This window comes from Delphinus delphis, chromosome 1 (genome assembly GCF_949987515.2).
Source record: "Delphinus delphis chromosome 1, mDelDel1.2, whole genome shotgun sequence".
Taxonomy (NCBI): Eukaryota; Metazoa; Chordata; class Mammalia; order Artiodactyla; family Delphinidae; genus Delphinus; species Delphinus delphis.
This window is the reverse complement of record NC_082683.1, coordinates 24,399,514-24,426,343: the sequence shown is the minus strand read 5'-3', so window position 1 is coordinate 24,426,343 and position 26,830 is coordinate 24,399,514. Positions and strand designations below refer to the sequence as shown.

Below are 26,830 nucleotides of genomic sequence, written 5' to 3'. Positions count from 1 at the left end.
AGGGACTAATGGTGGAAGATTCAGACATGGTGACTAGGCTTGGTTTAGGGCAAGGGAAGGACATAACAGCTCAGAAATGTCCTCACTTCAGCAGCTCCGCAATGTGCCTCTCTCTAGGGCTGACCATGATCCTGCCTTCTTACTCAGGAAGCGTGGGAATGTTCTGAATCATCTCTGTCCTTTACTTCTAAATCCTGCTTCATTTCCCCCACATTCTTTCCCTAGTCCAAGGGTTAGTCATCTTTTGTGTTGACTACTACAAGCCCCTCCTGACATCATCCTCAGCTCCTAACATCCCCAATTTCTTGCCAAAGATGTTTCTATCTCTTCCTATAGTTAGATTGCCTTCCCCCTTAGCATCCTGGACTTCCCCGTGGTAAAGAGAGCACAAGGTATGCTAAGGCCCAAGGCATTCACCACGTATTTGTTGACTCCTGACGTGATCCAAGTCCTGTGGAATATAGAGATAATTTATGACACAGTCACTGTCTTCATAGAGCTCAGTCTATTGGGGGAACAAAATCAGACAAGGACAGTAAATCCCAGTAAAATCTCTCATGGAGATAACACAGACCACATGTGATCCCAAAGGAGGGTGCCTCCTTGAGGTCACAGAGTGTTAAGGAAGGTCTGGGTTGGGTGGGGGAAGTGACAGGTGAGCTGAGATTTGAAATTCGAATAGGAGGCCTCCAGGCTGAAAATTTGGATGGGAGATGTATTCTAGACAGAACTACACGTGCAAATCATGGAAGCGAGAGAGGGCATGCTGTGTGTGTGTGTGGTGTGGGCAAGACTTCGACTAAATGGAATGGCTCAGGGGCAGAGGCTAGTTCTGCTGATGTCAGGCCATCATCCCTGGTCCCATAGGACAAACTTAAGAGTGAGTCAGCCTGGCCCTGGGACAGGGTGTCACAGGCATGATGTGGTACAGCCAACAGCCTGGCAAAGGCAGGTCACAGCCCCAGGGGAATCCACTGTTTTTAGGATTAAATGAGATAGTGTATGCCAAGTACCTGGCTCAGAGTAAGCCCTCAATAAGTGGGAGCCATGATGGTTATTATTACTGAATTGCACTGTTAGTGTCACAGAGGGAACTGGCAGACGCTCTGTGTGGAAGAGGCCCCAAAGAGGATCTCCTAGAGAACTGTGACATCTGGGCTGAGACTTTGCAGGGCTGGTTCTTATTCTTTTGTGGGAAATATACTTTGGAGAATCTGATGAAACCTGTGGACCCTCTCCCCAGAAAATGACACATCTGCTCAGATGAAGATTTGCATATTATTTCAGGGACTTCACAGACTCCTGGAGGCCTGTCTAGTCATGGAAACTGGTTGGACACAGCTGTTACTCGCCAAGCATGGCTGAGAAAAGTTCCCACTGTTATCTCGGCTTATTATTCCAGGTGAAAACCTCAGCTCATATAATTTCTTTTTTTTTAATTTTTAAATTAATTTTTATTGGAGTATAGTTGCTTTCCAATGTTGTGTTAGTTTCTGCTGTGCAGCAAAGTGAATCAGTTATACGTATATATATCGCCCCTCTTCTTTAGATTTCCTTCCCACTTAGGTTACTACAGAGCACTGAGTAGAGTTCCCTGTGCTACACAGCAGGTTCTCATTAGTTATCTATTTTACACATAGTAGTGTATATATGTCAATCCCAGTCTCCCAATTCATCCCACCCCCCATAATTTCAACTCTACGAATATTCTGTGTGTTTTAAAATACTAAGTGGTTGGGACTTCCCCGGCGGTCCAGTGGTTAAGACTCAGAGCTTCAAATGCGGGGGGCACAGGTTTGATCCCTGGTTGGGGAACTAGGATCCCACATGCCGCACAACGCAGTCAAAGAAGAAAAAAAAAAAGCACAACTAAGTGGCGAAAAATAAAATAAATAAAATAAAAGTGGTGGCTGACAAGTGGGTGGAGGAGGGAGACCAGTGAAGAGACCATTCTGACAGTCCAGGGAGAAAACACGACTGGCTTCAGGGGCATGTGTCCTCTGCAGCCACACAGGGCCCTCCCTGTGCTTGGTTTTATGGTCTGCGGTGTCTTCCTTCCTAATGGGCCTTAAGGAGTCTTGCGTTTTCATTTTGCACTGGCCCCCACAAATTATGTCACCAGTCCTAGGAGAAGTCATGCATTTGAGTGCCTACTCTGTAAACAGCGCCTAAGTGGCAGTGCTGAAACTGGAACCCAAGCTGCTTGGCTCCAGAACCATGGGTCTTAATCTGTGTCATACTGTTTTCTGAGTCCAGAGGGCCCGTGAGAGCTGACAGGAAGGAAAAGAAAAGAAACATTGTTTCTTCTGCCAGAACACTGTTCACCAGGCCTTGGCCTCTCCTTCCCTCCTACTGTCTTCTCAGTATCAATGCCATGTCCTCAAGGAGGCCTTTCCTGGTCTCCGGACCTGAGTTATGGCCCCCTTATTCTTTCACTTTTTGTTATCCTTTAAGGTACTCATCAGAATATTTCATTATTTATTTGCATGTTTTCTGGTTTTAATGACAATTCCTCACTAGACTATTCTCTCAGTGAGTGCAGGACTGGTTCATCCCCTTAATCCCCAGTGGAGAGCCTGGTAGGTAGTAGGTATTTCATAGATAACAGCTGGAAGGTAAGTTCACAGAATGTAATGACAGGTCAGATGGGATAGAGGAGCGGGGAGGATGCCGCAGGGATTCCCACCTGAGTGATGCTAATCCCTATATAAGAAGTTAGGAGTGGGGCTGGGATGATTCAGTGGACTGGGGATGTGTTTGAGAGCTTGAGTGCTTTTGGAGGGGGCGCCTTGAAGAAGGCAGTCTTCTACTGGCAAGCCCTTCCTGACTCCCTCCCCACTGCAGCCTGGGTGAGGGGCTGGCCTCAGGCCCCTGGGCAGACCGCTGCCATCAGGCATCTCCTGCTTATGCCCCTGGGGGTTGCCTGTTCCCCGGCCTGGGAAGCTCAGTGGTTCTGGAACAGTGCTGCAGGGCTCATCTCTGGATCATAGGGCTCCCAGCGGTGTGTATGTAGTCAGTCGGGCTCAATAAATGCCAGTAGAAGAAAAGAGGGAAGGAAGAACTCAGGAGGGAAGCTGGGATGGGGAGCAGATCTGGGAAGTGGAGTGCAAATAGAGGGCCAAGGTTGGAGCCGCCGGGCCCTAGAGACAAGGTGGACAGAGGAATGCTCCAGCACCCTCGGGAGGCCAGGCACAGAGCTAAGTGCTTTATTCACCTAACTGCATTTCATCTTTGTGGCAACACTGAAGCAGTCATTATTATTCCTATTTTGTTAGGAAAACGGAGGCCCAGAGAGGTGACGTGATTTGCCCAAGGTCACACAGCGAGTGAGCAGTGAAGCTGGGTTTGACCCAGGGCCATCAGTCCCCAAGCCTGCACTCTTGCCACTTCACTCCTGCCTCTAGCCTCTGCTCTGCGCTTCCCTCCCCCTTCTCCCCTCCCTCCGCTTGCTCTGCCGCCCCGCCCCACCCCTCTCCTCCCCTCCTCTTCCCTCCCTTCTTTCCCTCCTTCCCTACCTCTCGGCGGCGGAGCCACGTGGTGGGGCCGGGAAGCCGCGGCCGCCGAGCGCCCGGGCGGCTGCCCCTGCTGGGCAGTGCTGCTCTGCGCTGCGCCGCTTTCGGTGCCTGCGCTCCCCGCTCCGCGCTCCCCGCCAGCCGCCCCGGGGCGGGAGGCGCGCCTGGCGGCCGGCCGGCCAGACAAAGGAGGCGCGGCAGAGCCGGCGCGCGGGCGGACTGACCATGGACTCCGAGCGCGAGCGGCCGGCCGCAGCCCTGAGGACCCGGCGCTCCCGGGCCCGGCCCTAGGCGCCCGGCCCCGCCGCCCGGGGCGCCCAGCTGGGAGGACGCGGAGCCCGCGCGGCGCGGAGGAGGCGGCGGCCGCCGAGCTAGAGGGGCGCCGCGGCGAACGGCGCGCGCGGCCCCCAGAGCCATGGGCAAGTGCAGCGGGCGCTGCACGCTGGTCGCCTTCTGCTGCCTGCAGCTGGTGAGCGCCGCGCGCCCGGGCGGCCGGGCCGGGTGGGGCGCGGCGGGGCGGGGTCCCGGGGCGTGCGGGTGGGGTGTGTGTCTCTGTGTGTGGGTCTGGGGCGAGCGCCCGGGTTGGGGGGTGGTCTGGAGTCACGAAGCGGACGGGCGGAGCCTGCTCGGGCTGGCCCGGCTGTCTCTTTGTGTGCGCTTCTCGCCCGGCGCTCCCCAGTCCCCGAGTGCGTCCTGTGCACGAGTCCCCGGCCCGCTCCGCGCCTGGGGCTCGGCGCGTCTCGCCCGCACTGTACGAGCGGCCTTCTGTTGGGGAGATGCGCTGTGGGACTGTGGCTCACCGGGGTTTGGGGGGTGTTTCCGAGGCTGGTGTGTGGATCCGTTGAGGTCACTGCCGTGTGTTTTCCTCTAGATCACTCGTTTGCGTGGGTCTCAGCCTCTGGTCTCCGCCCCAGTGTTTCTCACAAAGTCTCTGCTCCTGTGTGTGTCTCTCTCCTGGTTTCTCCTTGGTATGTCTCTAGATCTCTGACCATTTCTGGTCCATGTTCATTTGTGTGTGTCGGGACCATAGACTCCAGGAACCGTTCACTCCTTTGTGCTCTTCCTGCCTCCCTCTATCCTCCTGACTGGGCAGGCCTGGGAATGGAGAGCCCCTCCCTGGAGAGGGTCACAAGGAGCTACCAGGTCCTGGGCCAGTCTGACCAACCAGGTGGGGATCGCCCTCCCTGCTTTGGCTGAGGCCACAGGCATTCTGTCAGTCACCATTGCCACCAGAGTCGGGGTGGGGGGGAGGCAGGCTCCTCTGCCTGGGCTGGCACTGATAGGGGTGGGATACTTGGGTGCCCTGGGGAGGATGGGAGCATCTGGGGACACTATACCTAACCCCAGCCCAGGGAACTCAGGTTCTTGTCTCAGGGAGGCCAGTGGAGTGAATTTGGGGGCCGAAGGGGACCAGCTCTGCCCTTCAATTCAGACTCTGGCAGGTGAATTTGGGAAGGTGTTTAAGGAGAGGCCAGGATCTCCTGCCTACCCTAGAGCTGAGGCCCAACAACTGGGGACTTTGGGGGCAGAGGTGCATGGGGACCTCCATGGACGGAACTCAGGTCTGAGTCTGAGTTGGGGGAACCTGAGCCTCACTACTGCCTGACTCCGTGGTCTGGGTCTCCACTTTTGCCTGCATCCATTGCCCTTCCTCCACCACAGGTGTGTACAGTAATGCAGAATGAAGCTTTGAGTGTGGCTATACAGGCCTCCTCGTTCATCTTTTTTCTCTCCTCTTGTGGACCCCAGCCCCAAACTTGCATCCACAGACCTGCCCTCTTGGGCAGCGGTTGAAACAGCTGGGCCCTGAAGATTGTAGCCCTGCTCCCAGCTGTGGGCTGCAGGGCAAGTGACTTCCCCAGGCTGGGCCATCTTGGTCAGCCTCTCGGTGAATTCCTCATCCTTGAGTGTGGCACAGGGGATTAATTAAGATCAGGTAGAATGGAAACTCCAGAAGGGCAGAGATTACCTTCCTTGTTCCCCCTAAATCCGCAGCAGCTGGAACAGTGCCTGGCACTCCATTAATATTTGTAAAATAAATGAGTGAATCAGTTATTTGGCAACTCCAGGCTCCCAGTTCCTCTTTATCTCCTTTGAGGAACATAAAATGCCAAGAGAAGTGCTGAAATTTTCCGAGGAATTTTTTTTTCTGTGTTAATTTTAAAATTTTAAACTAGGACTTTTTTTTTAATTAGAAAAGTAACACACACATATTATAAAATGATTAAATCAATAAATAACCAAACAGAGCAGAAGTTAAAGACGTTTCCTTCTATGCCCAGTCCCATACCCCAAAGGTAAGCACTATTAACAGTTTGGCCCACGGTCATTCTCTGTTGATGATAATAACAGTGGTTAGCTTTGGGGAGCACTTACTAGGTGCTAGGTACTCTGTAAGCACTTTTCCATGTATTAACTCATTTAATCCTCCTAACAACCCTATGAAGTAGCTTGCCCAAAGTTCTGCAGTTAGGGGCCAGGCTGTGAAGCCAGACAGCTGCCCAGCATCCTCTGTTGCCTTCTTAACTGTAAAAGTAGTTCTGGCTCTGGTGACTCAGGGGTCCCTTGGGAGGTGCTTCCTACTCTAGAGAGATGAAGGTGGCGAGACAGTATCCCTGCCTCTCACTCACCTGCCTCCATAGCTCTCCCCAGCTCAGCTAAAGCCACGCTTCCACTTGGAGGGCTCACCAGCACAAGGGGCTCTGGAGTTAGACAAGACCTGGGTGGGATTCTGATCCTTCTACATCCTGGCTGGGTGCCTTTGGGCAGCTTGTGAGGGTTACATGACATAACTTGGAGAGGTGCTCTGAGGAGGGACTTGAAAATTGGTCTCTTGAGTCTGTTGCTCTGTCTGGTCCGATTGCAGAGTGGGTCCCTTCAGCTGTCGCTAACCCCCAGGAGCCTTCGCTGCCTGGCAGCTTTGGTAATGTGCTCCCGGCTGCTGGAATTCACCAGCCTGACATCATTCCAGGGAGAAGGGAGCCTGTTTTCTCATCCAGTGGACAGGCGCAGAGAAGGAAGAGACTGTTAAATGCTGCTCAGCTGAAAACTTTAGAAGAGGAACTACGTCGTTTTTCTTTCTTTGTGGGGCTTGATGATTACAAGATAACAGGCCAGTTCTAAACACTGTTCTGTAGTTGGGGTAGACTTGCTTTGGGTGAGGGAGTAGGATGTGAGGGTGCACTGGAGGGTGGGAGAAGGAGGTGGGGGCTGGACCGTTCAGGTGGACAAGTAAAGGAGACAAGACTCTGGAGTTTGACAGGACAGACATGGGTTTGAGCCCTGGCTCTGTCACTTCCTAGCTGTGTGATCTTAAGCAAGTTGCTTAGCCTCTCTGAGCCACAGTTTTGTCATCTGTTAAATAGAGATGATAGAAACAGTTCCCAAGTCTTAGGGTTGTTGTGAGGATGAAGTGCATATAGCTTAATGCAGATGAGCTTAGCACTGTGCCAGGCACAGAGTGAGCATTCAATAAACTATAGTTTTTGATTGTTATTATCTTAATGATGTATACCCTGGTATGCTTCCCTGGAATTGTGACCCAGACATATCCAAATGCCCTCCTGCAGTCTTCCTTTGTGGGAAGCAGCAGGTAGTTGGGCATGGAGCTAAGAGTCAGGAGGCCTGGATTCAAGCCTGCCTCTGCCACTGACATCCTGTGAACTTGGACAAGTCTTTTCTGTACTGCAAGCCTTGGTTTTTCCCCATCTGTAAAATGGGAAGAACCATTGGTCTGTGTCTCTAGGGTCCTGCCAGTTCTGCCTATCTGGGACCCTGGGAGGATGTCTGGACTGGCCTGGAGGTTTCCGTGTGTCTCAGTCTAGTTCCACTCTGTAGAACGTCTTGGGTGCCTTGCTTTCTCCCTACTTGGCATATCATCTTAACATTACTAATGCTATTCACACCCTAATTTTTATGTGTTTCCCTTTTCCCTCCCCTGTCCAAACCCTGCCCTTCTTTCCTGGTCCACCTCCTTCCTGAAAGCTTACAGGCTACTCTATTCTTCCAGTAAAAGGATGAACCAGGGAGATTTGCCCGAGGGAATCATCATCAATTTCTTCATCATCACCATGATCGGTCCCATTTCTGGAGTTCTGTGCTAAGCAGTTTATATGCACAACCTCATTAAACCCAGTGAGCTTACATATGTCAAGTGCTTGGCAAAGTTGCCTGGTACATGTTCAGCGATCGATAAACGTTAGCTGTTTTACTGTTTTTATCCTTCTTATTTTTATCCTACCAAATGGGATAGATGTTTTTATGAGCCCCTTTTTCTGATGAGGAAACTGAGGCTCAGAGAGGTCTCTAAGCTAGTCAGTGACAGCACCAAGATTCATGCGCTCTTTTGCCGGAGCAGAGAGCCACCCTCTCCGCCCCATGTCACTCTGCTCCTCACGTTTTAGCAGCCCGTGACCTCAGACAGGTCTCTTCACTGCTTCAGGCCTCAGTCTCCTTATCTGAAAACGAAAATGATACTGTTTCAATAGGATCACGCACGTGCCTGGCACCATGAGCCAGTGAGTGGTCAGTAATACATCACTGCCATGATTGTACTTGTCCCGGCTCTGTGTGACCTTGGACACATGCATTCGCTCCTCTGGACCCCAATGTCTTTCCCTGTCAAAGAAAAAGAGTCTTCCTTACCTCTCAGAGTTAGAAAAAGGGCTTAGGCAGCTGCCATGCACACAGTAGGTACTCAGAAAACACATGGGTTTCATTCTTTTCCCCTCTGGAAAGCTCTTTGCTTTCTGGAAGATGGTGGGTGAGGGGGGAAATATGTTGCTTCCTGCTGAGCTGCGAGTAATGGTGTGAAACGTGGTCAACCTGATTGATGTCGTTATTAGCAGCGGATGGTGAAGACGTGAAGACCGGAGGGAGCTAGGCTCTGCAGGGGCCTGCGTTCAGAAGCAGCTGCATCTGCAAGCTCATGGCTTCCTGGGGAGGGGCTGGCTCTGCTCTGGGTGCTTCAGGTCCTTGGGCCGGGCTTCAGAGTCAGAGCACGAAATCGTCCAGGCCACTGACCCTCTTTGTTCTTTATACCTCTTTGACAGGGTAGAGGCTGGGGTGATCAAGTCCCTTTTGCAGATGGACAGACTGAGGCCAAACTGCCCTCAAAACCCTTATGAGGTGGGCAAGGTGGAATGGAGCAGGGCCCCCCGCCCGGGGGGGAGGTGCAGTGGATGGCCCTGGTTCTGCTCCTTTGCAGGGGTGGTGGCTGGGGGATTTTGACATAAGTACCCCATAAATGGCAGCCGCTCTGACATCTGGCACAGAGGGGTGAAGGACCTCTGGGATCAGGCAGACATTGCTGCCTTGCTTCGTGACTTCCAGAAAGTCCCTTACCTTCTCTGAGCCTCTGCCTCTTTCCTGTAAAGTAGTCAGGACAACAGCTCCTACCCCGTGGTAGTTTGGGAGGGTTCCCTGAGATGGTGCCCAGACAGCACTGGCCCAGGCAGTGCTCCCTGCGGCTGGCTGTTACTTGCCTTGCAGTTTGGATAAGTCACTTCAGCCCCCATCTCTGCCTGGATTAGAGATTTTAGTGACCAGACTCATACCCATAAACTCTTCAAGTCTTAGTTTCTTTATATGGAAAACGAATGGTTCTGTGGGAAATAATAACAACAACTTCCTTGTATTTGGTGTCTGCTATGAACCAGGCGCTGTGCTTAAGTGCTCTGTATACCTTGTCCCTTGTTACTATCTGGCTTATCCATGGCCACATAAATAGTAGGGACAGAACGAGCATTCACACATCAGGACTCCACAGCTTCTACCTTGGATGCCCTATTGCTCCCCGTAGGATTGTGGCGATGCTGGGTGTGGAAACCGATGGAGAGATCTAAAGCTTTCTTCATCCATAAAGGGTTGTTACTAGATGCCAGACCTTCTGAGCTGCTTATTCAAATGCTAACCCCATCCCCCGTCCCCATTTCTCCTCACCCCAAGCCCTGTGTTGGGTTTAAGGGAACTGTGATGCAGGTTAAGAACAAGTTATATGGGAAAGAAATTAACCTGTATTGAAGAGTTATGAAGAGCCCTCATAACAACTCTATGAGATAGGGATGGTCTTTATACCCAATTACTGATGGGCATACTGAGGTCAGAAGAATGAAGTGACTTGTTACCAAGGAAACAAAAGATACAGTCTAGGCTTCACATAAATGATCACAGGGAAACGGTTTGAGAACAATTGCAAAATCTAGACCAAGTGGAGATGGTCAGCTCTAATGGTTGAAGCCTCTTTTCTCATCTCGTTTCAGGGAGGAGTAGGTGATAGGAGAGCAAGATGAGACCAGAGATGTGTTTTTAAAAGCTAACTCCTGGCCACAGCAGATGGAGCTGGCTTTGGTCTGGGGAACGCCAGTCCCAATGCTCTTGGTCTCCCTGCTGGTCCTGGAGAGGGAGAGGGGTGGTGATTCGGAGACTGAGGGAGAGACTCAGGCAGCAAAGCACGCCTCTCTGGGACATGTGCTCCTGCCAGCAAGTACCAGGGTTTTGGAAGAGCAGTTACTGTGGTTGCAGGTTTTAATGGGATACTCTGGCCTCCTGGCCCCTGCCTTTCAGAGCAGCTGGTACGTCCAGAGGCAGGGAGTTCAACTGGGAAGAGCTTGAGCTGTGCAGTCAGGCTGGGGTTTGAGTTCCATTGCTGCCTCTTTATAGCTGAGTGACCTTGGGCAAGACACTTAACCTCTCTGAGCTTCCACCTGCATTTCTCTAAATCAGGATACTAGTAATCGTCCTCAGAGAATTGTCCTTCCCGTAGGTAAGATATACTGAGTAGGAGCTCACAAAGGGTTCACACTCTTCAATGCCCCGGAAGTGAGACAGCAGGTTCTATGAACGTGAATATTGTGGGATGGGAAATGGACATGTCCTTTTCTTCAACCAGTTGAAGGCCCAAGTTGAAGCAGAGGTTCTGCTAAACCTTTGTGGCCTTGGCCTTACTGTCCCTTTATCTTCTCTTCTGTAAAATGGGAATAATAATTGCACATCCTCATGGGACTGTAGTAAGGGTTACCTGAGATAAGGCAGGGGGAGCTCTGGGCACAGAGTCCAGCGCTCATTCAGAGGAAATCAGAGAGGAATCTTGGCTCTCTGTGTCCCCTTCTGTAAAGGGAGATGGTTGGACTCACCATCTCAAAGGTCTCCTCCAGCCCTGACTCATCAGTGAATTCCATCCTTTCCCAGGTGGAGATCAGAGCTGCTGCCACATCAGCCCACCTTGCTGCAGGCAGCGATGACAGATGGGAGTATCAGGCTCTGGGGAGAGGAGGAGACTCCTGCCTCCAATGGCGTGCCTGAGGCTTGACACCGGGGTGTCAGGCTGTCAGGGACTCAGGTGACCTGTTCTTTCCTCTGTCTGTTTGAATGAGTGTCGGTTCTATCCCCATCCCAAATGCCTACATGGCATATTTGGTTGTAAGATCAAGTCTCAGACCCCAGAGGTTCAGAGCAGGAGATTCTAGCCCATCATTAACCCCTGAGCCACTACAGGGGAACTTCCTGACCCCTAGAAAGGCAAAATATTGTTGGGTAAGAGAGTAAGCTTTGCCATCAACTAACCCTACCCTGAGTTGCGTTCAGCAAGTATTTATGAAGCACCTACAAAGTGCTGGGCACGATTCTTGGTGCTGAGTCACTTTAGGGTACAAAATATACCCTGAGCTGCAAGTCAGAATTCCAGGGTTCTGGTACTCACTTCCTGTGCAACTTTGAGCTGGCCCTGTCCCTCTCTGGGTCTCATTTTCTCCAGTCTGTGAAACCGGGGGATGGAGGAGAGAGTGTTGAACTCCATCAGCGGTCTTCAAACTATCTACAGAGGCTCTGCAGTGGTGGACTGACAATCAGGTGGTGAGATCCCTGCCTCTGGCAGTGATTAAGAATTTATATGTAGGTTGGATGACTTGGATGTGTAATGGATCTAGTGATGATCCGAGTCCCTTGGAACCACCAGAGGCTGATTCTGGGTCCTGAGAGGACAGTGGCAATAGTGCAAAATGGTTTCTATTATGAATAATGAAAATTGTGAGCATTTTTGTGCTTTTTTTTACCACGTCCCTTTGCCTTAAGCACGTTCCCCCCTACCCCAAATCACAGAGCGTGGCAGGGCTCCTGGCACAGGAAGTGGGGGAAATGGGAGTCTGTAGGTGCTTTACTTCCGTGCCCACTCTGGCTACCCCTTGCCCTAGAAGGAGAGGCAGCCCTGGGATTAGTAGGGTAGGGGTGGCTCCTATGCCTCTTTCTTTTGAGGTTGGGGGGTAGGTTCTGCAGCCCCAGCCTGAACCAGAGATGTGGGTTTTCAATTACAGAATTAAATGCACAATTAGGCATAATTACCAGTGCTCAGAGCCTGAGACTGCTCATAATAGGCATATAATCTACTGCAGCCTCTGTTTATACTACTCAGAGCTCTCCCTAATGATGCTAGGATGCCTTCACACTGCACTGTTGCCATGGAAATGAGCCTGCCACTACCATGCAGGGCTGACAAATGGTGTTCTGGTCCTGGACTCCTGGCTTGTTTCTGAGGCCTCTGCAGCCAGTCCTGGAGTGGAGGGGCCGGCCAGGTGGGCCAGGAAGGCAGGTCAGCCCTCCCTGCCCTCTGACATACCCCACTGGTTTGGGCCAGCCTCAGAGGCACCGGGGAGGACAGGAAGGGGGGCGGGGTTCAGTCCCCCAGAGTCCTCAAGGCTGGAGCAGGATAGCCCAGGTACTGTGAAAGGTCTGTGGTTACCCATTGAAGCCGTGGTCTGGACAAGGGGCCCTGCAAACAGCCAGCCCCCACAGAGGACTGGCTGTGCTCTGAACTGGCTCTGTGACTTTGGACAAGACCTTGCCCGCTCAGGGGCTCGGTTTCCCCATATGTGAAATGTCCAATAAAGAAGATTCACTGAGCATTTCAAAGCACTGCCAACTGTCGCAACCGCTCTACCTGTGGTAGCTCATTCACCCTCACTGCACCCTTTTGTGGTAGACAGTTATGATCCCTGTTTTGCAGAAGCAGAATCTGAGGCTGCGGGCGGTTACGTCAGGCAGTGGAGGAGCTGGGATACCAACCCAGGTAGCCGGACTCCAGGCCCTACTCTTAACCTCTAGCGTATGGCCTCACATGTGTCATCCCTTATCACCCTCCCAGCAGCCCCAGGGCTGGACCACTGTTATCCCCATTTCCTAGATGAGGGCTCTGAGGCGCAGAGAGCTGCAGTTGATTGCCCAGTGTCACACAGCAAGGCAGTGACATAGCAGGTTCGGGCTGATGCCAAAAGCCAGGACTGCTAGCTTTGGCTTCTTAGTGGAAATCATAAAGAGTGAAAAGATTTACTTCCTCAAGCACATACCAAGGACCCCCTTGATCCCCACCTGGACTAGCCCCAGCCACGAGGCAGGGAAGCCTGGGGTCCGCCCAGACCCAACGCTTCGATTTGATCTTGGAGGGAGTCTTGGTCTAGTTCTTCTCTCATCTGTCTACCCCCACCTTCGTCACTGGAAACAGAGCGTATTTTTATGCTCTGTTTTTCTTTTCCACATTTCTCTGTCATTCAGCATATTATGGATACCTACTGTGTGCCAGTTGGGGACCAGGTGGATCAGACACAGTGGAGAAACAAGACTGGAACACAGAAGTTTCAGGGTCAGATGGGCTTGGGTTAAAATCCTGCCACTTAATGCATGACCTGGGGCAAGTTGCTTGACCATTCTGTGCCTTAGTTTCTTCATCTGTTATGAGGCACCAATCTATACCTTGCAGGGTGTTGACAGTATTAGCAATAACAACTACCACTTACCAGATGCTCACTGTGTGCCAGGCGCTCGACTGAGGCCACTATATGCCCTGGGTGAACCTTCATAACACAGAGTCTCTCATTGCCGTTTAACAGACAAAGCAACTGAAGTTCAAGAAGTTCAAGTGCCTTGCCCAGGGCCCCCACAGCCCCGAGTCCAGAGCCCCTACTCATCTTTACTAAGTGTCCCACCAGGATGGAGATGTGTGTGTTCCTCCTACCACTTCCCTGAAGCCCCCGGCTGCTCGGCCAGTTCTTAGGCAATGAGGCATCCAGGTGAAAGGGCAATCTGAGGGCGACAGTGCCCACCTGGCACTGCCCAGGGTTCTGTCTAACTGGATGATACCCCATTGAAATCCTAAAGGCTGGGTTTTCTGAGAGGAGGGTATCAGACATCACTTCACCTCCATACTCTACAGCTGGGAAAACTAGGATTTTCCCAAGACCACAATACAAGTCAGTGGTAGAGTTGAGACTGGGACCCAAAGCCAGTGTAGGACACTTCTTGTTACCTTCCTTTTACCCCCCACCAGTCCTTTGGAGAGAGGCGTCTGGGGGGCTGTGGTGTGTATATCTGTGTGTTTGTATGTATGCAAAATTGCACGCAGCTGCGCACCCAAGCATTTGTGGGGCAGACATTGGCACGTGGAGATTTGTGGATCAATAAACATCCCCTCCCGCTTCCTCCCTCTTCATTTATTCATGAACTCTGAACTCCTTGGCTCCAGAGAAACTGCCTGGAAGCAAGCAATTAGAGCATAATTAGAACCATTCCTATTATCAACTCTCAGCGGGAGAGGAAGGGGGGCTGCTAGGGTGTAGGGGTGGCCCTAGGAGTTCCCATCGCCCCAACTCCTGCGGCTGCCCATTTAGCTCCTGCTCACCCCGCAGGGCTCAGCCTCCCTGGAGCCCCAGGCACTAGTCCATCTTCAGCAGAGAATAAGGACTTCATCCCTGGAGGCATCGAAGCACTTGATAAAGCCAGGGAGGAGAGCTTCCTGCCTTGCATACTAAGTTAGAGTGGGTGATTTCCAAGTCCCTTCCACGCTGAGCTGCTTGGGTGCTCCCTGCCAGGGCCAGGGGCCAGGCACTGCAGGATAACTAAGAAGCACAACATGGCTCCCGCTTTCTAGAAAACATCCCTGTATCAGATTGCGCTGAATGAAGGCTACAATGACAATAGGAAATGGAAATGACCTGGAGGAAGCAATTTACCAGGCCGGGCTCCATTCATTGCCCGTGATTAATAGTAATCATAATGGTACCGGCAGTGGATGTTTATGGATTGTTTCTAACCCCAGAGCCACTGCTCTTCCCCACCAGGTGTCCCACCCGCAGAGAGAGGTCACCCGGGAACAGGCATTCCTCCCCCTCTCTGAGGAGCAGGAAGGTAAGATGCAGCGAGGTGCCAGGTACTATGTTTCTCACTTCAGATGCATTTTCTCACTTAATCTTGCAGAGAGCCTAGGGGGTAGATATTAATATTATCTCCAATATGCAGGTGAGGAAACAGGCTCGGGAAGTAACAAAGCCTGCCCAGGATAACGCAGGGTTGGTGCAGACTCACGCCCAGGCCTTTCGGGCTCGAGAACCCTCCCTTCTCATGCTTTGTACTTGACTAGGCTTGAGGGTGCAGTTTGCTCTCTCTTGAACTTCAAGTTGCACCTTGTAAAGCTATTTGACGCACCCCCTGTGTCCGTCTTCTGGTCGAAGGTAACGTGTTGAATCCTCTGGTTCCTCTTTTTCTCACTCTGTGCCAACAGCTGAAGAGAGAGTGGGAGAGCCCTGCTACTGATCTGGGTCACGGCCCCTAGAGCCAGCCTTGGCAAAGGAAAGTGAAGACCTAGCAGATGAGGGTGTGGGGCCTCTTGAGAGAGGCTCACCATGGATAAAGGAGCCCAGGCTGTAACCAAGGAGACAGCCCCACAGCCCTTGGGCTGTGACAGGAGGGTGTGGCTTCATGATGGGGAGGGGAGGAAATTGCCACCTGGGGCCCAGATGGACAGAGAAGGGGATGGTGGGCTAGATTCAGTCAGAAGAGGAGCCTAGGTCTGTGATGCTCCCACCTGGGGATGGGGGTGGATACCTGACACCGCAGGCTCCCCTCTTCCCTTAACCCCGTCCCACCTGAGGGGAGGTAGCCGTGATAACAAGCTCCCCTCCGTTGACCGTCTGTAGGGTGCTGCCCCCTTTCTCCGAGTGACAGGTGGTCACCCTGGTAATGGGCCCTGTGCCCACCAGGGTCTCTGACTTCCCAGTGGCCCCTCCCTCACAGGTGAAGATAGATTATTCTGCCACACACAGCTGTCCCGCTGGAGGCGAGGGCTCACGTGAGGCCAGCTTTCAGATGTGGGCCGCTTTATAACACGGCTCCTGTTGCCTTCAGGAGGAAGTCCAGTGGTTCTCAAACTAGCGTGCATCACAGACACCTAGAGAGCTCGTTCAGATACAGATTTCTGCATCCTGCCCCGAGTTTCCGATTTAGTAGGTCTGAGGTGGGGCCTGAGAATTTGCATTTCTAACAAGTTCCAAGGTGCTGCTAATTCTGTTAGTCACACATTGAGAATTACTGGGCTGGTGGGACGCTAGGTGGCCCTGGCGGTCCCGCCAACCCTGACACTCACCACTTCCTAAGAGACTGAGCTCTGGCCACGTTGAGGTGAGCACACCAGGTGTACCTCACCCTCTGTGCCTTTGCACCGGCTGTTCCTGTCTCTGGAAGTCCCCTCCGCTCTTAATCTCCTTAAGGCCAGCTCACCCATCATTTCCTCTTCGGGGCCTCACTGTACTCCTGCACCCGTCTTCCTCTGGCCTCTGGGAACACCTTGCCCCTACTGCCCGCATGACGGCAGGCATCCCTCTGTTGTCACCTGTTCTCATTTCCACGTCAAATCGCTCTCTCTAGACTGCGAGCTCCGTGTGGCCTGGAGAGGCGCCTGAGCCATCTGGTCCTCAGAGCCTGGTGGTGAGTCTGGCCCTCAGAAGGCCCTCAGTGATGGCGATGGTTGGGTGAACCCCATAAGCAGGTGGAAAGGCCGGGTGAATAATCACAGAGCTTCTGTTTACTCTGTGTCTGGCCCTGTGCTAGGTGCCGGGGATTCTGTGGTGTGGGAGGCACCCGGCCAGTGTGGGCTCAGATGCTGTCAGTGTTCATGGTGCGGTGTGGCCAGGGACATACGGAAAAGCAGACGGTAAAGGAGTCCAGTGTTAAAGGGAGGGTTTCTTAGAGACAGTCTTCAGTGGAGTTGAAAAGTCTGAAAGCAAGGCAGGAACCTTTTCATGGACTTACGGCATTTACTCCTGACTACGGCCCCACCAGGCAGGAACTGTCGTCCCTGTTTTACAGATGAGCAAATGGGACCCAGGAGGGGGATTCACCGGCCACAAGTCACAGCACGCACATGGCAGAGCTGGTGTCTGCCTGGATTTCCTGATGCTCAATCCTAAGCTCTCTCCCTCCCCCTGGGCCGCCCGGAGTCCAGGCACCTGTGTGGTCCGAGACTCTTTCTTCGGAACGTGTCTCCAAGTGCGGGTTTACCAGTTTGCTCATGACAGACCCCAGGGTCCCCTGTTAGGTCAGCTCCAAGCCCACTTTCAGGACCTGCCAGGGCATCTCCTGGGAGGAGGCAGGGAGGGGAGGGAGGGAGCCTGTGCAGCTGGTGTGTGCGCCCCCCGAGCCCCCGGGATAGACAAAGGCCGGCTGCCTGGGGGAGGGACAGGTGTGGATGTTGCCTACATGTGTGTCCCAGGGTGTCCAGACCTGTGTATGAGGCCCCTGCACAGAAGGAACCCAGAAGGCACTGCTGTCTTCTGGCACGGAAGTCGGGAGTCTGAGAAATTTCAGCGCACAGGCTGGCCTTCCAGACCATTATGTCTGGGTGGGAAGATATAACATATTTTATTTAAGAGTTAGTCAGCTTGATTTGTAACTTAAATATTTGGACACATGGTGCGCTGTTGGTACTCTTGCCTCGGTCCTGAAGGCCCCCAAATGTTAGCGAAGGGTCTGGACTTGGGGGTGGGTGCCATGAGAGGCTCCCAGGTGCCTCACCTGCCTCCGGCGATGCCAGCTGCTCCAGCCTGGCACTGTCTGTCTGCCGGTCAGCAGCCCCATGAGCCGTCTGAGTGGGCTGCTGTCCCCAAGCTGCCACTAGCTGTCATTCTCATGCTAGGCTGCCAGGGACACAGGGATCCTCCACTGAAGTGAGAGGCTGTCTGGGAGTCACACCATGCTTGTCAGCTGTGACAGGCTGGGCTGGTGGGCGCCCAGGCCTGATGGGGCAGGATGGAGGGTGTGGGGACGTGGTTTATCAAGGCCTGTGGCCAAATCCTTGACATACGCGATGGGCTCTCCCCCTCCCAGCTGCATGAGGCAACGGTGAGATGTCCTGCTTCTGCTGCTCGCAGGAGTGTGCACGCAGGCAAGGCGCTCAGCCTCCCTGAGCCGAGCTGCTTCATCTGTAAAGTGGAGGTCACTGGACCTGCCTCTTAGGGCTGTCCAGCAAGTTCAGGGAGAGAATCCACGAAAGTCACTCACCTGGCACTTAGTCAACACTTAGGAAATGGGAGCTGCTGTAATTACAGCCAATGGGAATGGCATTGAGGCTCTGGGAGGTGGTGCGTCTGTAAGGCGCACAGTTATGACTGTTTGCTGAGTGGGAAGCTCCTGGCAGAGAATCCTGGAATGCAGGAGCCTGAAGGTCCCCAGAGACATCGTGCCAACCTTTTGTATGGATGGGTCCACAGAGGCCCAGGGAGGCGGTAGGGCCCGAGGGGTTTAATCCCTGTCTCCTTCCCTTGCCGCCCCAAAGAAAGTCAGAGAGCCTGGCATCGGGGCCGTTTGTGGGCTGTTCCAGGAAGCAGGCTGGCGCCATTTCTGGGAAGGATGGCGGTTGGATGTGTGATTCCAGACAAAGAAACCCTGAACAAACATAAGCTTTCCAGGTGGGTGGAAGGGGGCTGCTCTTTGCTCAGTTCTGGGCAGCCATGGGCCAGCGGCTACAGCTAGAACCATTCCTGTGGTCTCAGTGTTTCTGGGCAGGAGTTGGTGGGGAGCAGGGGCAGGGTGCCACGAAGTCAAAATGCCACAGACATTCCCAGGAGACGGAGCTCAAACCCCACTCCGACCACTGGTGACCTCAAGAAAGGGCCTCACTCTCCCGCTGTGGACAATGGGGACGACACTCCCCTAGCAGGATACAAAGTGTGTTACTCATAGACTCTAGGGCCAGAGGACCTGGATCAAAGCTTTACCAGCCGTGTGACCTTGGGCAAGATACTTTTCTTCTTCATGGTTCCATTTTCCCATGTGCAGAGTGTCTGTAGCTGGCATGTTTCTGTGAGGATTAAATGAATCGAAGCATGGTGAGCGTCCGAGATGCTTGATGTATCATAAGTGTTAGCCGTTAGTCTCTCTCAGTGTCATTCTGGGGGTAAAGGGAAATGCCACCTGTAAAGGGCGACGCTCAGCATAGGCACACAGTAGGCACTTGAGAACTATGCGTTCCCTTTCCTTCCTCCTGTAAACCAGGCCTGAAGATCTGGCAGGGCCTGGTCCTCGGGAGGGGCTCTCCCGCCACTCTTGCTGCCACACAGACAGCGCACCTCTTCTGCAACAGGCCCACCAGCAGCCTTCTGGCCCGGGGCCAGGAGACGATTGCAGGAGGCTGCTCCACTCTCACTCCTCAGCTCTTTGCCCTCCCTTTTCATCTTCCCAGCCAGCCCCTGGGATGGGGGATGGGGAGGTGAGGACGAGATGGTCTCCTCGGGGCTGCAGGTATCTGGTTAAGAGCCAGACTTTGGCTCCAGAACCACCTGGTTTGCCACGGCTCTGCCGCCTCTCCAGCTCAGATCTCAGGCTGCACTCCCCTCCATGGAGCAGGGGTGATAACCAATCGCTCACTCAAATGAGAGGGCGCGCGCAGAGCACTTGCCACAAAGCCTGGTGCACCATAAGTGCACCCAAAATATTAGCCATCGATATTAATGCGTGTGTCGAAGTTCCGAGCCAGGCATTTTGAAGGGAAACAGTTCAGCCCTGTCCCCTGGCAGGGCGGTGGAGGGGTACCCCCTCCCATGCAGGCCCTCTCCTGCCATCCCTCCTTACCGCCCTGGCTCTCACAGGCCCCACATGACCCTCTCCCCTGGCCAGAACAGAACACTGCGGGGTGGGGTACCCCGGAACTTGTAGATCACCAAGGAAGGAAGAGGGTGACAGGAGAGTGGGGGGGTGATACTCACTCCACTCACTTATTCCTTCATGCCACAGGCGAATCAGAGCAGGAGGCCCGCACAGATAAACAGACCTTTACCATATGGGGGAGTAAAGGCAGCCCAGAGGGAAGGACGCTGGAAGCACCCTTCACCGCTCTGAGCCTCAGTGTCTGCATCTGTCCAGTGGGGCTAACGATGCCACATTACAGGGTGGTGGCATACGTCACGCCCTGAGCTGGGAAGGGCTGCTCAGCTGTTGGCAGCTGCGTGATTCTCCATTGGAAGGAGAAGCTGGGACCCGAGCAAAGCCTGGACGGTGATGGGAGGGGCTCCTGAAGCCCCTGGGAGGGGCTTCTGTCGCCTAGCACTGCTGCTAGGCAGACTTCCCACCTGGCCTTTCATCGGGATGGAAAGTGAGAAGTGGTTGCTGTTGCCATAGCAGTGAGGCTGGTTTTCATCAGTATTTCCTCCCTGGGAGCATCAGTACAAGAGGTGCCACTGAATAAGTCAGGGAACTGGATTTTTTCCTCCTTCCATCAGGTCACATGAAGAGTGATTCAGTCGGGAGAAATGACCTCCCAACTCATTCCAGATGTTGACTGGGAGCACTTGACCCCTGCAGAAGGTGCATATTCCTCCCCGCCCCCGCCCCCGCCCCATGAATCTTGACCCAGAGTACTCAGAGGGCTTGGGGCCCCTCCCCAGCCACAGTGGGCCTCCCAGCCCTTCTCTCTGGTGCCCTGCGCCCTCTCATTCCCCCTACTCTAGACACAGGGGTCTTGGACCCTTCTACTTGCCAAGCTCCCTCCCATACAGGATCCTTGCACTTCCCTCTGCTTGAAACTTCTTCCCTCCCTTCCTCTCGTTCCTAATCTCTCTTCCTTCAGATCACTTCCTCCCGGAAGTCTTCCTCAACTACTTCCATTATAGCTGTCATTCTTTTTTTTTTTTTTTTAATTTATTCCTTTTTGGCCGCATTGGGTCTTTGTTGCTGCACACCGGCTTTCTCTAGTTGTGGTGAGCGGGGGCTACTCTTCGTTGCAGTGCGCCGGCTTCTCACTGCGGTGGCTTCTGTTGTTGCGGAGCACGGGCTCTAGGCGCGCGGGCTTCGGTAGTTGCGGCACGTGGGCACTAGAGCGTAGGCTCAGTAGTTGTGGCGCACAGGCTTAGTTGCTCTGGGGCATGTGGGATCTTCCCGGGCCAGGGCTCGAACCCGTGTCCCCTGCATTGGCAGGTGGATTCTTCTGCCCTTTTTTTTTTTTTTTTTTTTTTGGCAGTACGTGGGCCTCTCACTGTTGTGGCCTCTCCTGGTGCGGAGCACAGGCTCCGGACATGCAGGCTCGGCGGCCATGGCTCACGGGACCAGCCGCTCCAAAGCATGTGGGATCTTCCCGGACCGGGGCACGAACCCGTGTCCCCTGCGTCGGCAGGCGGACTCTCAACCACTGCGCCACCAGGGAAGCCCATAGCTGTCATTCTTGAGAGCACTTAGCACAATAGTAATTTCAGTTTGTCTCTGTGCACACGTGTGTGTGTGTGTGTGGTGTGGGGAGGTGGGGGGGTTCCCTCTCCCACTACCCGCCGCTGAATGGAACCTCCATAAGGACAAGGAGGGCAAAAATGTCTGGAGGTTTTTTTTCCTCCTTTTTTTATTGAGATAAAACTCACATACCATAAAATTCACCATTTTAACAATTCAATGGTTCTTAATATGTTCACAGCGTTCTGCAGCCATGGCCACTATCTAACTCCAGAACATTTTTCATTGCCCCAAAAAAGAAACCTCAAACTCATCCCCCCCCCCTCATCCCCCCCTCCCTCTGGCCCCTGGCTGCCTACCGCTAATCTACTTTCTGTCTGTCTGGATTTGCCTACTCCGGACACTTGGTATAATAGGATCATACAACACGTGGTCCTTTGTGACTGTCTTCTTTCACGTCGCGTAGTGCTTTTAAGGTTCGTGCATGTTGTGGCATGGGTCAGTACTTCATTCCTTTCTGTGGCTTAATAATATTCCATTGAATGGACGTATCACATTTTGTTTATCCATTAATCACTTGATGAATATTTGGGTTTCCACTTTTTGGCTGCTATGAATAATACTGCCGTGAAGATTCCTATACAAGTTTTGTGTGAACTTTGTTTTAATTTTCAGGTATATGCCTTGGCATGGAATTGCTGGGCCATGTGATAACTATATAATTTTATGAGGAGCTGTCAAACTGTTTTCCATAGTGGCTGCACCATTTGACATTCCCACTAGCGATGCATGAGGGTTCCAGTTTCTCTACATCCTCACCACACCAACACTTATTATTATCTGTATTTTTTATTATAGCTGTCCCAGTGGGTGTGAAGTAGCATCTCATTGTGGTTTTGATTTGCATTTCATTAATGACTAATGATGTTGAGCATCTTTTCATGTGCTTATTGGCCAGTTGTGTATCTTCTTTGGGAAAATTTCTGTTCAAATCCTTTGCCCATTTTTTATTGGGTTATTTATCGTTTTATTGTTGATTGGTAAGAGTTCTCCGTATATTTTGGATTCTAGACCCTTATCACATCTATGATTTACCAATATTTTCTCCTATTCTGTGGGTTGATTTTTCACTTTCTTGATAATGTGCTTTGATGTTCAAAAGTTTTTTATCTTGATGATGTCCAATTTATCTAGTTTTCCTATGGCTGCTGTGCTTTTGGTGTCATATCTAAGAACTGTTGCCTTTTCTAAGGTCACTCAGATTGATACCTGTGGTTTCTTCTAAGAGTTTTATAGTTTTAGCTCTTACATTTAGGTCTGTGATTCATTTTGGGTTAGTTTTTATATATGGTGCGAGGTAGGAGTCCAACTTCCTTCTTTTGCATATGGATATCTATTTGTCCCAGCACCGTTTGTTGAAAACACTATGCTTTCTCTATTCAGTAGTCTTGGCACCCTTGTTGGAAATCAGTTTATCGTAAATATATGGGTTTATTTTCAGACTCGCGATTCTATTCCATTGGTCTATATGTCTAACCTTATCTCACTACCATGCTGTCTTGATTGCTGTAGTGTGTTGGTAAGTTTTGAAATCAACAAGTGTAAGTCCTTCAACTTTGTTCTTTTTCAAGATTATTTTGGCTCTTCTGGGTCCCTTGCATTTCCATACGAATTTCAGGACCAGCTTATCCATTTCTGCAAAAATAGTACTTGGAATTTTGGTAGAGATTGCGTCGAATCTGTAGATCAGTTTGGAAGTATTGTAATCTTAACAACATTAAGTCTTCCAGTCTATGAACACTGGATGTCTTCTCATTTATTTAGCTCTTTAATTTCTTTCAGTAATATTTTGTAGTTTTTAGTGTATGAGTCTTGCACCTCCTTGGTTAAATTTACTTTATTCTTTTCAAATAAAGATGTAAAATGTAAATGGAATTTTCTTAATTTAAGTTTGGGTTGTTCATTGCTAGTGTATAGAAAAACAACTGAGGGACTTCCCTGGCAGTCTGTGGTTAAGACTCTGTGCTTCCACTGCAGGGGGCATGGGTTCTATCCCTGGTGTGGGAACTGAGCTCCCACATGCCGCGTGGCACGGCCAAAAATAAATAAACAAATAATAAATTGAATTAAATTTTAAAAATTTTTAAGAAAGAAAAACAACTGATTTTTGTATGTTGACCTTGGATCTTGCAATTTTGCTGATCTGGTTTAGTAGCTCTAAGTTTTTTGTGGATTCTTTAGGGCTTTCTATATGCAACATCATGTCATCTGCCTCACAGATACAGAGAACAAACTAGTGGTTACAGTAGGGAGAGGGAAGGGGGAGGGGCAATATAGGGATGGGAAAAAAAGGGCTATTATATGAAATTAGTTGTGTGAAACTTTTTTAAAAATTGAAGTATAATTGATTTACAACGTTGTGTTAGTTTCTGGTGTACAGCAAAGTGATTCAGTTATACATATATTTACATATTCTTCTTCATATTCTTTTCCATTATGGTAAAACTTTTGAAAATTGTAAAGCACTATAGAATTTAAAGAATCTTTCATTCAATTAAAAAAAAAAAAAGATCATGCCATATGGAAATAGAGATAGTTTTACTTCTTCCTTTGCAATCCAGATGCCTTTGCTTTCTTTTTCTTGCCTAATTGTCCTGGCTAGAACCTCCAATACAATGTTGAATAGAAGTGAGGAGAGTCGACATCGTTGTCTCATCCCTGATCTTTGGAGAAACACGTTCAGTTTCTCACCATTAAGTACGGGATTAGCTGTGGGGGTTTTCATAGATGCCTTTTACCAGGCTGAGGACGTTCCCTTCTGCTCCCATTTAGTGGAGTGTTTGGTTGAGTCAGCGGCTGTGTCTGTTTTTGCTTTTGTTCACTGCTGTATCTCCAATGTCTAGTATTGGGACTGACATTCAGTAACGATGTAATGGTTGAGAAAATGAAAGGAGAATGAAAAGGTCTCATAATGGCCTGAAGAGCCCAGTCTTCTCAAGACCCTTCCTACAATGACTCAGCTTCCATGTCCCTGACCTCAGGTTTGGACCCTTTCTCTTCACTCATTCCCCTCAGCCTTACCCTGGCCTGACCCACAGACGTGGGCCCTGGGATCAGTTATCCCCATTTCAGATGAGGAAACAGCCTCAGCCATGCTGAATGGCTTACTAGCTGTGTGGCCTGTGGGTGTGGAGGCAGGATTTGCACCCGGTCTGGCTGGCTCCTTAGATTGCAGTTCCTGTACCTGCCTGGCTGGGGGCAGGAGGAGGCTGAGCCACAGGATAGAGATCTGCATCTTTGCAGAGCATCTATTCTATCCTGACCTGGCGGGAAATGATCGAAGGAGAAGGCTCTGTGTCAGAGCACAATATTAGGTGCATATTCTTTTAAGATAAAACAGACTTCCAGGAGATTCCTCTCTTGCACCAGACTCCTTGGAGGTCAGTTCTGCTGTTGGGGGTGCTCAGGTGGGAAGGAGGGGCCTGGGCTTTACTGCACTGCTTCTCTTGACCCAGTTGGAACAGAAAGTGCGAGCCCTGGAGGTCTCCCCAGCAAGGGGGGGGAGCTTGATGGTTCCCAGGTGTCAGTTATCCCATTGAATCCACCCCTCAACCTGGGAGGCAAGAAGGGTAGGGGTTACAAGTCCCATTTTACAGATGAGAAAACTGAGGCCCTGAAAGGTCAAGTGATTTGCCCAAGGTCTCAGCATCATCAGTTTCTGAGTCAGACAGGTTGTCATAGACTCACACCAGAGTCCAGGAAGGAAAAGGCAGAGTCGGGAGGAGGCGCGGAAAGTCGGGAGGAGGCACGGAAAGTCGGGAGGTTTTTGTACAGAGGCATCTTGTCCGGTGTTTGTCAGAGCGCCTCTGCTACAGGCAAGGGCTGACCGCTCTCAAAGGCTGGCTCAGGGCTTCCCTGGTGGCGCAGTGGTTGAGAGTCCGCCTGCCGATACAGGGGACATGGGTTCGTGCCCTGGCCCGGGAAGATCCCACATGCTGCAGAGTGGCTGGGCCCGTGACCCATGGCCGCTGAGCCTGCGCGTCCGGAGCCCGTGCTCCGCAACGGGAGAGGCCATGACAGCGAGAGGCCCACGTACCGCAAAAGAAAAAAAAAAAAAAAGACTGGCTTAGCCGGGCTGGCTCAGAGGGAGCGCCAGGTCAGCTTCAAGGGAGCTCTTTGAGGGAGCCCTGGGACCCAGCGAATAGCACACTTAACACTGGAGCTTTGCGGGGGTGCTGTGAAGGCAGGCAGGCCGCCCTGCTTGAGGTGATAGCAGAATGGCTGCAGGAAGGCCTTGTCTTATTAGAAGAAAGGCCTCCAGAAGGAATGAAAGAAACCTTCACTGAAGGAATGAGAAAACTTAAGAACACCATCTACAAAAGTGGGGATGGGGGTGGGCGGAAGGATTGGACCCAGAGGGACCAAAGAATGGCATCTGTTGGGTGTGCCTTCTGTGCCAGGTACCCTGCTTTACATCCTTTAATGTCAACTCCGAAAGGTAGATTTAATTCTTTTCCTGTTTATAGACGAGGAAACCGAGGCTTAGGAGGTTTAGACTTGTTGGACTTCACACTGCTCGCAAATGATGGGCTTTTTGTTTTTTTATAAATTTATTTACTTATTTTTGGCTGCGTTGGGTCTTCATTGCTACATGTGGGCTTTCTCTAGTTGTGGCGAGCAGGGGCTACTCTTGGTTGTGGTGCACGGGCTTCTCACTGCGGTGGCTTCTCTTTTTGCGGAGCACGGGCTGTAGGCGCGGGCTCAGAAGTTGTGGCGCACGGGCTTAGTTGCTCCGCGGCATGTGAGATCTTCGTGGACCAGGGCTCGAACCCGTGTCCGCTGCATTGGCAGGCGGATTCTTAACCACTGCCTCACCAGGGAGGTCCCCAAATGATGGGCTTGAACAGAACACATCTCAGCATTCTCTGTGGCTGTCATGGATCCTTTGAGAGGGCACCAGTTTCAGCAGTGGCGGAGGGGTGGAGGTGGTCAGGCCACGGTGGCAGCGATGCCGTGCATGGACCAGAGGAGCTAATAAGGAAATGTGGGGCGGTGTGCAGGCTCTGGAGCCCACAGCTGTGTGTCTGAATCCTGCTCTGTGACCTGGGGTCTGTGACTTTACTCCCTGCTCCACAGTTTCCACATGTGTAAAATGACACTTCTCAAGAGTGAAAGGAGTCAGTGAAATGGACATGAAGCCACGTGTACAGGGCAGGTGCCCAGAGTGGAGGCCTGGCTGTCTTCTCTGCTCTCACTACGCAGACACTTGGAGTTGGTCGTCTGTGCAGCCAGTGCAGGCCTGGCACAGAGTCAGTGTCCACGAATGCTCGGTGGGTGAGTGAGAAGAGCAAGGGTGGAGCAAGGGGCCAGGCTGGGCCAGGCAGCTGCTGGACTGGATGGAGTGAGGTGGGGGTTTGGGGGGGGCGTGGAGTAATACCTGGCCCCAAAGGGGCCTGCATACCAGGACGACTGTGGTCTCGTCTCCTTCAGAACAGGAGTCCTCTGAACCTGTGAGGGATTCAGGCCCGGAGTCTACACGATGGGTAACAATCATCGCAGTTAACCTGGCTTTACCTATAGCCGTTGGCCAGGAAATGTTCTGAATGCTTTACACATCTTCCGTCATTTAGGCCTCACAACACCCCCATGAGGTAGGTACTATTATCATCATCCTCATTTTACAGATGGAGACATTAAAGCACAGAGAGGTTAAGTGACTTGCTGATGGTCACACAGCTAGTAAGCGTTAAAGGTCAAATTCAAACCCAGACAGTCTGGCTTCTGGGCCACACTTTTAACCACTACACTGTATAGCTTCTCTGGGAAGAAACAGCAAGAATCTG

General features: G+C 51.7%; 1 protein-coding gene across 1 annotated transcript in view; it reads left to right on the top strand.

Annotated features, from left to right (window-relative positions):
• Positions 1–3,556: 3,556 nt before the first annotated feature.
• NKAIN1 (sodium/potassium transporting ATPase interacting 1) overlaps positions 3,557–26,830 on the top strand; it is a 42,043-nt gene continuing 18,769 nt past the window's right edge. The window contains exon 1 of the mRNA XM_060003339.1: positions 3,557–3,981. Within this exon, the coding sequence (XP_059859322.1) occupies positions 3,928–3,981 (54 nt within the window). The 5' untranslated portion in view covers positions 3,557–3,927. The remainder of the gene's footprint in view (positions 3,982–26,830) is intronic.